The 10,511-nt window shown below is 43.1% G+C and overlaps 2 protein-coding genes across 3 annotated transcripts in view; both read left to right on the top strand.

Moving 5' to 3' along the window:
* The first annotated feature begins 346 nt into the window (after positions 1-346).
* On the top strand, positions 347-7,284 carry ssr1 (signal sequence receptor, alpha). 2 transcript variants are annotated; one of them, XM_020621915.1, is made up of 10 exons: positions 347-717; positions 2,069-2,202; positions 2,719-2,815; positions 2,905-3,008; positions 3,080-3,238; positions 3,606-3,682; positions 3,821-3,899; positions 4,163-4,256; positions 5,416-5,430; positions 6,353-7,284. In XM_020621915.1, exons 1-10 carry the CDS (start codon positions 648-650, stop codon positions 6,418-6,420), a joined length of 897 nt encoding a protein of 298 aa, XP_020477571.1. In that variant the 5' UTR covers positions 347-647; the 3' UTR covers positions 6,421-7,284. The 2 variants fall into 2 exon arrangements, with proteins under 2 accessions (XP_020477571.1, XP_020477572.1); XM_020621916.1 differs by lacking the exon at positions 5,416-5,430 and having other exon boundaries at positions 357-717.
* A 2,305-nt stretch (positions 7,285-9,589) lies between these two features.
* Positions 9,590-10,511, top strand: part of LOC109972761 (zinc finger protein 761-like) — a 16,503-nt gene continuing 15,581 nt past the window's right edge. Inside the window, exon 1 of the mRNA XM_020621879.1 lies at positions 9,590-10,149. Coding sequence (XP_020477535.1) covers positions 9,622-10,149 — 528 coding nt within the window. The 5' untranslated portion in view covers positions 9,590-9,621. The remainder of the gene's footprint in view (positions 10,150-10,511) is intronic.

The raw sequence follows: 10,511 nt of genomic DNA, 5'->3' as shown, positions 1-10,511 counted from the left end.
ATAAAATGAAGTTAGATTTCAGCTTTAGGTAATTTCTAGATTACAACAAAACCTGGACTGTATATGTTCTTGGACTTTGTTGTGTTCTGTTGATACTTTGTGTCCTTTAACCAGCAACCGTCATGTTTTCCCCCCAGCACCTGGGTCTGCAAACTTGAGTCCAACCTCAGTCAGGGGGGGGGGGCTACCATAACCCTTTCCCTTTGTTTGTATTGGGTTCAGGGGCTTAACCTTTTTTCACGTAATACCCATTTCATTAGAGGAGCAAAGAGTTTTAGAGTAAATCAATGATGCCTCTTGTAGAAACTTGTAATTTGAGCAGCAAATATATTTTTATTCTGCTTCATGGATCTGCCTACAGTTCTGGAGTTGTGTTAAAATTGGTTTCCAAGTTTAACGTATCTACAATCCAAACCAGTCGTATTTTGCGGTGATTAACCCCAAGCATAAGTAGTTATCACTACCACAGTTATAACCTCGCCAACAGCTGAGGACAGTGCCAGGGGAGACCCTTTTCGAAGGACTACAAACTTCACCACACCTACTCGTCAATGGCTTTTGCACATGCGTTATAATAGTAGCACGGCGGCACTCGGCTTCGGTGACTGGTCGACACTGAATGGTAACCAACTGATTTCAGTTTCAAAATGATGACATTTCTGCCTAAACTGTTGCTGCTAGTGCTTCTGGTTTTCCCGGCAACGGTCCTTATCAACGGTAAGTTTGTTATGCGACTTAAAGGCTACTGTTTTTATAGTTAGTAGCTTTAACATGCTAGTGTTAGCTGCTCGGCTAAAGGTAGCTGCTGTGGCAAAGAGGGAAGGCCTTGCCCAGTTTGACATGTGCTAGCTGAAAGTAACTGAATGTAAAATCGAGGGGCTTCTGCATAAGTTGTGGGTTTTTCTGAGCTACTGGGTTGTAACGTATTCGTAATGACAGTTTAAATTTCGTTTGGTCTCGTCTGTGTTCGCTACATGTGTGCAGTTTATCCGTCGTCTTAGACTGACGTGTCCTTACTGTCTGCCTGTTAGCCGGGAAGCTAACTGGCTCTTTCAACACGAGCAGCTTCCTGGAAACTAAATAACGAGTTAAAATATAATCATTTCAGCAGTCAGGCATGTATTTGAAAAAGGCATGTTTATTACATTGTGGAAAAGTAAGAAGTGTTATTAAATCTGCATTTGTTGAGAAGGAAACAGTCTGTGGCTTAGAGAATGTCAAGCAGATCTGATTGTCTTGACTTCTGACTGACTGTAACGTTAGTTGAGACTAGTCAGTAAGCACATGCATTTATATGCCTACATTATAACAAGTACTTGAGCAGTTATTTGACTAAACTTAAACTGAGCAGAATATGTGTAAACGAAGCACACTGCTTCTTTAATTTATGATTGGTTGAACTGTGCACTACGAAGTTCTTTATCACTGTGTGTATACGATTGTATTTTATGCAATAAATGATTATTTGTCAGTGGGTAAAACAAGCAGATATAGATGTCAGTTTTTAACTAGTACAACAAATTATATACCTCAAATTGTAAACTATTGGCATATGCAAAAATCAAATATTTCTGTAAAGGAGTCTTGTTCAGTGATCTACAGTGTTGCACACAGTGATCAAATACACCCTGAGGTAACAGAGATTGTTGTGCTGATTTTAGTTTTGAAAACACCTTTAAGTCTAGTTCTCGCCTTATTAATGTAAGTGGACAGAATAATAGTCACTTCGTTTCAGCCTTCATGAAGACAGCAGGGTTTTATCACAGGGCTGTTGTATTTGATTACAATTGTTTTTGGTATGTTTCCAACAGAGTATGTCAGACTGAAGATGTATAATTTGTCTGACTGACATGACAGTGCAGCAGTAAAATACACATTTTATACACTCTACTGTGGAAAGACATTCATCCCAGTAAAATGGGCCCATACATTTTAAAGCAGCATAGTATAGATGTTGCAGGTCTAAATGTATCCAAAATGTAAATGGATTAATTTTTTTTAGCTTGCAATGTGATTGTAAGATCTTCATCTGAGGTGAAGATGAAGTAAGTATATTTTTCTGCATCAGGGCTGGTGGTGAGTGCCCAGGATCTGACGGAGGATGAGGAGGCTGAGGCTGTGGATGAAGATGTTGTGGATGATGTAACAGCTGAGGATGAGGATGATGAGGCAGAGGTAGAGGATGATGACAACGCAGAACTGGTGAGTGACCGAACGACTACATAAAGGTTGAAATTGTCAACATTGATGATGCCTTATTTGTCTGGGACAGAGTATTGGAGGTTGGATTGTTGCTTTTCAGCTGACATTTATTTTCATTAGTTGACCTGCAGATTGTTTTCTCATTTGCTCTATAAACTATCAGAAAACACTGAAAAATGGCCATTACAATTTTCAAACATCAACTTGGCTTATTTATGTCTACAGTTCCAATATATTCAGTAAACCGTTATAGAAAAGCAGCTAATAGTTGCATTAGCAAACCTCAAACTGTAAAATTTTCACTTAACAATGGCCCTTGATTATCAAAATTGTATCATTTTGGTTGAGTGAAAACTGTGAATTGCATGCGAGTTAACACCACCCCCATTTTTTTATTAAATTGATTTTTAATTTTGGGTGATTGTCTTGTACACAACATTATCACATGACAGTTGTAATGATACACAAGATGCTGAAATATTTTGGATAGAGCTAAGCCTGTGTGTGTCTGTCTAGATGGAAGACAAAGAAGATGAAGAAGAAGAAGCGCTGGTTGGGGAGGTGAAGGCTTCTCCTAATGCCGACACCACAATCCTGTTTGTCAAAGGAGAGGGTAACTGTCTTTTGTTTGACTTGAGTGGTCCCGTCTGTGCAGGAGCAGCGTGGACTCTGTATTGATCAGATGTTCTTCTTTCTGTCCAGACTTCCCTGCCAACAACATCGTCAAGTTCCTGCTCGGCTTCACCAACAAGGGATCAGAGAACTTTATTGTGGAGTCTCTGGATGCCTCTTTCCGTTACCCGCAGGTACAGAAACTGTCTTCAGTGCTGACCAAGCAGTTCTGTGCAGCTCTGCTTGACTCTGCTGTGTTTGACAGGATTACCAGTTCTTCATCCAGAACTTCACTGCCCTCCAGCTTGGCACTGTGGTTCCCCCCAGCAAACAGGCCACTTTTGAGTACTCCTTCATCCCCGCAGAGCCCATGGGAGGGCGGCCGTTTGGACTTGTCATCAACCTCAACTACAAGGACAGCAGTGTAAGGACGGGGTGGTGCTGGGCTCCTCCAGGTGTTGTCACGGTGTTTGTACTTATGTTGTCAGAGAGATGACTGGGTTATGATTAAACAGCACTCGGCTGTCTGTCATCTGATGGCCTGAAAGTGTCTGTAGCATCACGTTTCCACTGTGAAAGTATAAGGTCACTGATTTTATGTGTTTATTCAAAACAATTTATTGCTGGCTTCAGCCTCTCTGTGGAATTGGAAGTAACAAAAGCGTAGAATATTACTGGCCTTTTCCTTTAAGTATTAAAAGCTGGCATCAGATGACTGGTTAGTCATGTCCCATCTGCTTTCTCTGTGTCTTAACCTCCTTTTCTCACTTCTCTTCTCTTCCTCTGTGCAGGGAAATGTCTTCCAGGATGCCGTGTTCAACCAGACGGTCACCATCACTGAGAAGGAGGACGGACTGGACGGAGAGACGTAAGTGTTTGCACTCAAGCCTTTAATCACAGTTTTAATTTTCCGCATTTATTTGATTTATTTCTGAGATTTTTATTTCCCTTACTTCATTTCTGCGTCAATTTTCACTAATGTTTACCTGTTCTCCTCCTCTCACAGGATCTTCATGTACGTCTTTCTGTCTGGCCTCGGGCTGCTGGTCATCGTAGGCCTTCACCAGCTGCTGGAGTCCAGAAAGGTACAGCAGTAATGTGAGCTTTATTGAACATGTTTCAGACACTGGGGGTAATTGTGTTCAAAATGGCTTAAAACGGTCGTCAGTCAGGTACTTGCATCATGGTTAAGGAAAAACCCCAACAGTCACTGACCCTCATATGTTTTGAGATTTCTTCTTCGTCTTTCTCCATGTAGTCAAATAGTTTTGCATTTGTATCAAAAGCAAACAGGAGAGACGAGTTCACATCTAAGACTTTTACTCTGTGTGTGTGTGTGTGTGTACAGAGGAGGCGTCCGGCTCAAAAGGTAGAGATGGGAACATCGAGCCACAGCGATGTCGACCTGAGCTGGATCCCTCAAGAGACGCTCAACCAGATCAGTATGTGTGCTTCGTGTCATGAACTCGCACCTTTCACAGGGTGTCTGAAAGCTATTTGTAGGCACCCTCTTTCCTTCAGATCACACCAGTGCTACACTTTGATGAAACATAAGGCCCCATGGATCAGCTCAGTCAGTGTACAAGTACTGAACTGAAACAATACTGTGTTTCTGTAGCGTCTGGGCAGCCAGTGGTTTCACATCACTGAAAATCAGCTGTCGGGGATTTGAAGCTTGAAATCAAGTCGAAACAAAAGTACATCTTAAAAATGACTGTACTCAGGTGGAGAGATTCTGAATTCACCTTAGAGATTTATTTAACCTTTGTTTTACCAGGAAAACCTCACTCTGATTAAATTTTACAAGAGTGTCCAGGTCAACCTGGCAGAAATACGATTGTATCAGAGCTGGTGCTGAATTCGTGGTCAGATTCTGAGCCGTGTTTTCAAATCAGACCAGATCTTTTCAGTTTTTAAAATCTATTTTATTGATTTTATTTCATCCACAGATTGTGTGTGTGTGTGTGTGTGTGTGTGTGTGTGTGTGTGTGTGTGTGTGTGTGGAGAAGCTAGTGGGGATGAGCCAGCAGAGCACACATGCACAGTTCCTGAGGAAGAAACCTGTCGCCCAGTGCAGCTCACTGGTGTGTTTTTGGTCGATGGCTCCGACCAATCGGCTAAACCACTGTCTGGGTTCACACACGTTACGGGGAGAACATGTTGGTTTTAGTGTCCGTGTGGTATTTCTTGGGAAATAACCCAAAAGTGTTAGCATTTTGAGTTAAATGTCTTCAAATGTTTAGTTAAAGTTGAGTTGGGAGGCTGTTTTCCTGGTTGCTACAGCACAACATAGAGTACATTTAAAAAGGAAACTACAACCTTTAGTAAGGGTTGCAACAGTTATCAACGTATTTGCAGTTTACAGCAAATAAAACTAGCTTTTATAGATTTTTTTTTCTTTTTCACAGAATAACGATAAAGCTACTAAACACTTGAATAAAACAAACTGAGCATGTCCTTCCACCATTTGTTTCCCGCACAGTGTCAGCTGATGGTAATGTGCAGGTGTTTGTTTCCTGTTTCTGATTGAACTTTGACCTTCACTCACTCTTCTCTGTCTCTCTCCTCCTTCCTCGCTGTCACACTTTCCTGCGCCTTCAGTGCAGAGTCGCAGAGGTGAGGCCTGCTTGTGTCATGCGGGTGTGTGTTTGTGTGTGTGTGTGTTTGTGTGTGTCTGAAACCACTTTCTGGACTTCTGCTGAAGTCTGGTGTAGTGCTCATGTGGAACTGTTGATTCTCAGATGACCAATGGACTGTGTGAGATCCTTGTGCAATTTAGCTCCCTGTTCTTAACTGTACAGATGCTCTGATGTTTCAGGTTGTTTCAACAGAAAATCAAACCATTAACATTTTCTCGCGGAGCCCTCAGACCATATTGCTGTTATATATTTGTCCACGCTGGTAAAACTGAAGTTGTTCGTGAGGGTTTGGACACATGAAGTCCATCCAGTAGCAGTGGAGAGGTTCAGTATTGGCCTGAACAAAAATGACTTTTCAGCTTCGGTTTGATAAAAGCAGTCAGAGTATCTCTACCTCAGTCTAGAACATACAGCTTGAAACTAGTGTAATCGTAGATTATCAGTGCTGTGCATGTTGGCTTGCTGGGACACTTCACAGAACTGAGTCTTTGTTAAAGGAGTGTTGGAGCTGTGACATGTCGGCTGTGGAGAAGCTCTGTATCCCAGCAACACTAAAACGAAGCCCAGTTAAAATCATCTGCACTTCTCCATGAGAGAAGCTAGCTGGTACCACACTAACAGGCCGGCTTAGTTTTTGCACCTCCTGGCTTTTTGTTTTCTGGGCTGTTCAGTGTCTTGTTCAATAAAGAGCTTTAAAAAAACAAACAAGTGAGCTTGTTAGCCGCCAGTTACAATGTGGTCAGCACCGACCCCCCATATGGAGGTTTGTAACTTTTACACAGTGGACAAGCGGTGCATTAATCCTGCCTTGAACTGCCAGTGTAAAAGGGGCTTCAGTGTTTAAAGGTGTTTGGTCAAATCCACCAGTCTCATACAGTCTTCTAATCCTCCTCCCCCAGACAAGGCATCTCCAAGAAGATCTCCACGCAAAAGGAACCAGAAACGTTCGGCCGGCTCAGACGAGTGACGAGCTGGTGACACCACAGGGACAACCATTGGCCCGCCTGTCTCTGTAAGATGAGGGGGTGCTGCGAGTGGCACATCTGAGGGCGCTCTGCCCTCTCTCCTGACAAACTGTACCCATCGCCAATCACAGCGAAGGCTGGCTCTAACTTTCAGCTTGAAACTGTTGAATACACACACGCACACAACTCGGCTCCTTTTCTTTAATGATTACTGTTGACACGTGAGGGACAGAAGTGAAGGACATCTTTAAAGTTTTTTTTTTTTTGGTGTGTGTGTTAGGGTTGAATTTGCTTGTTAAAGCCATAGTAATATAATGGCTGATGATATCCATGAAAGAGTTTCTTGTATTACTTCCCACTCGGGGGTTGGGCTGAAACAGTGAATCCACACAAACTTAATCTGCTGTGTTTCTTATAAGCAGTTGTATTTCAAGGAGCTGAGGCAACGTTATCCTTCACCCTGGGCTCTGAGCAGTTGATCAGCAGACTGTGTATTTTTCAGATCAATTGATGATGTAGTTAGTGATTTGTTGAGCCCTGATAACAGTAGGAATTGCAGTTTTGTTTTGTTTTTTGCATTTTTAGATTGTCTGCACATTTGGTTTTGTGTGTTCGCTCTGTTGCAGCTGCTCCCACTGTCTTTGTCCTGTCTTTGCCCATTTCACTATAAAGATCCCAAGGAAAGTCTGATCCCACATTCACACATTACTGATGCCATCCTTCTGTTAAACAGTGTCGAGAACTTGCAGCCCCTTTTTGAGCCCTTTATCCAGTTCGACAATTCTGCAGGCTGCTTGGAAAACCTTGGGATTACTATGTTCATTTTAATTTGGTGGCCAACTGTAATAAAGTTTTGTAACCAAGAAAATGTCATTTAAGCTGGTATAGTCAGATTTATGGCACAGGATGTCATTAACATCAGGTTTGGCATCAAAGTGGTTTAAGTTGTGTGAAATCTGTTGCTGAGCCACTGTCAGCACTCGTTTTTAAAAAGTGGGTTAAGATGGAGTGATTTCTTTTTTTGTGTGTGTGTGTGTCACGGGAAGGAAAATGGACTGACGTGATTAAGTTGTTGCAGCTTTTTGTCTGTTTTTAGTCTTCTGATAGTAAACTGACCTTTGGGTTTTGCGCTGTCAGACAAACTAAACAAGTAGTTTAATGACTAACTTGGAACTTCCTACTTACTCGGTCGACTAGGACTTTGGCGTCGACCGAGTTCATAGGAACAATCTTATAAGAGGCATTAGAGATTAGACTATGGGTTGGATCCTGAAGTTCGTTTACCGCACAGGATCCGACAAGCAGAGCAGGAAGGATCCAATCATGAACAAACATCTTCGGCTTGTTGCTGCCACGACTGCTGAAATGATGGGTGGCGTCATTCAGACAAAGGAGTATACTTTCATTTGCTTTTAAAAGTGGAGGGAAATCAACTTTAACCATTTGCTCCAGGTCTTGTTCAATAAAAACATGAAAGATCGATCAGGACCCAGGAGGTAGAGGCTTTCACCAAGCATATCAACTCTGTGGATGACAACATCAAATTCACTCGTGAGGATGTCAGAGATGACTGTCTGGCCTTTCTGGATTGTGCAGTCCACTTGGGAGGGGACAGAAGCCTGAAGGTAGAAGTATGTCGGAAACCTACACACACAGACCAGTACCTGCTTTTTGACTCACACCATCCACTTCAATACAAACTGGGAGTCATCAGAACTTTAAATCACAGGGCAGAGGAAGTGCCCACAACGACAGAGGGGGCCAAGAAGGAGAAACTCCACATCCAGAACTCCCTTAAGGCTTGTGGATACCCTAAGTGGGCCTAACTTTAAACCAGGGAACACCCTGCGGCAGAGACTGGTCCACCTGAAGGACAAAACACCCAGACATAAACAGAGTGATGTGGTGTATGCAATTAAGTGTAGTCAGGAGTGTAACGACTTGTACATTGGTGAAACTAAGCAGCCGCTTCACAAATGCATGGCCCAACACAGGAGGGCCAACTCCAGTGGACCAGAGTCAGCAGTCCACCTCCACCTGAAGGACAAAGGACATTCTTTTGAGGACAGTGAAGTCCAGATCCTCTCCAGAGAACATCGCTGGTTTGAGAGAGGAGTTAAGGAAGCTATTTTTGTAAAGATAGAACACCCCTCACTAAATAGGGGTGGTGGACTAAGACACAACTTGTCATCCATCTACAACCCTGTTTTGAGATCTCTGCCCAATCATGCCCACCAGGACAATAGGCGTTGGTCGACAGGGGAGGATCCAAAGACAGGTAACGACTCTCACCGATACTGGGCTGCAACAACTCAGTCGTTAGGGGACATCGTTGGCCTTCAAAGGACTGAAACACCACCGAGGGGGATAAATATCTCTGGCTCAACACCAGGCAGTCAGAACTGATGAAGCCTCTTGGATGAGAGGTGAAACGTCTTCGATCTAGAAATCTAAGTCCAGTTGATTTTTTTTTTTCACTTTACTATGACCTGGATCACTGAGAATCTGCACAGACAACCTGAAAGATCATGACTATGTTTTATCAGCTTAAATTCAGTTCAAAGTGTTTGTCATATGCACAGTATGGAAGCGTGTTTTCCTGCACAATGAAATTCTTACTGTGCGGTCCACCCTGAATGCCAAACAACACAAGTGACATATAAAGTAGATTAACAGTAGCACAAAGTCTAAAGGTGCTTTAAACAGCGAGTGAAATAAATAAATAAATTAAAACACACTAGCATACATGATCACGTATGCTAGCTGATAAATATTGTTTTTTGATATTTGTGACTTTGGTGAAAATCAGATCACATTTCATGACTAATTAACGCACCGAACCAGGAAACTGCAAACGGTGCCATGGCTTTATATATTTGTGTTTGACATGCTGACTGACCTGTTTTTTATTCATTAACAAGAAAAAAAGGATGACTTAATTAAGGAAAGTGGGTCAGTCAGAGTCACCTAAGTGTCTGGGTGTTTGGTCCTTCCAGTCTGGTACAAGCAGTAATATTATAATTATTATTTTATGTTCTTTACTGTCAATGAAAAGATGGGATCGGTTCCCCCATCAGATTCATGCTCTAGTAACCACGACAGCCTGTGAGGATCGCGAGAGTACACGGGATTACTCTCGCGATCATCCTTTTAGTTGCACAAAGATGAAACTGGGAGCACCACGTGGCGGCAACAAACGCAACATGGATTTCGTTAAGGAGGACCTTTGCACAAATGGGATTAAAGAAATGAATCTCGATCAGGATTTCGTCCACCAGGACCACTACAAGGGCAAAATTAAGGATGAGAATCACGATCCAGATTTCATTCACCAGGCCCACTACGTAAGTGAAATAAAGGAGGAGAAACAGGACTCGGATTTCGTCGATCAGGACCACTACAAGGGCGGAATGAAGGAGGAGAACCAGGACCAGGACTTCGTCCAACAGGACCCCTACAAGAGCGAAATGAAGGAGGAGAACCACGATCCAGATTTCACTCAGCAGGCCCACTATAAAAGTGAAATAAAGGAGGAGAACCCGGACCTGGATTTCATTCACCAGGACCACTACAACAGCGAATTGAAGGAGGAGAACCCGGACCAGGATTTCATGGACCAGGCCGGAGACAAGAGCGGAGTGAATGAGGTGAACCGGGACCCGGACCACCGCAGCAACGAGCCCGCGCGGAGGAACAAAGCGGACTCGTCCTCTGGTCCCAGCGCCCAACAGGTCAGTGTTCAGAAACAATAGCAGAATTTCCGTATGTCCTGTTCAAATACATGGAGGAGATGCGCGATGAGGCAGCACTTTGCTGTGCCTCTCGGTGGATCGTGTAATCCTCACAAACTGTATGTGATGCCAATAGTGTGTCGCTGTCCCTCTATATATCGCAAATAAAATGCTTTCAAACACTCTGATTATATGCTCTGCCTTGCCATAATCTGGATAATGTATAAAATGTAGTTCTGTAACGTGTTTAGGCTGCAGATTAACCATAAAACCCAGTAAAAAAGTTACTCGGTGAGGCAAACAGTACGCCTGCCTCATGGCAGAGGGCGCTAGTGAGCCCACAGATTCTTGCACTACCTACA

Source organism: Monopterus albus, unplaced genomic scaffold (genome assembly GCF_001952655.1).
Source record: "Monopterus albus unplaced genomic scaffold, M_albus_1.0 scaffold269.1, whole genome shotgun sequence".
NCBI lineage: Eukaryota > Metazoa > Chordata > Actinopteri > Synbranchiformes > Synbranchidae > Monopterus > Monopterus albus.
The sequence above is the reverse complement of the archived record's forward strand: the minus strand, read 5'-3'. Positions and strand labels throughout refer to the sequence as shown.

Excerpts from the sequence above, each read along its gene's own strand:
- ssr1 (XM_020621915.1), top strand. The coding sequence starts at position 648 with ATGATGACATTTCTGCCTAAACTGTTGCTGCTAGTGCTTCTGGTTTTC. Across the intron at positions 718-2,068 it reads GGCAACGGTCCTTATCAACG|GGCTGGTGGTGAGTGCCCAG; the intron begins GTAAGTTTGTTA and ends TTTCTGCATCAG. Across the intron at positions 3,009-3,079 it reads CCTCTTTCCGTTACCCGCAG|GATTACCAGTTCTTCATCCA; the intron begins GTACAGAAACTG and ends TGTGTTTGACAG.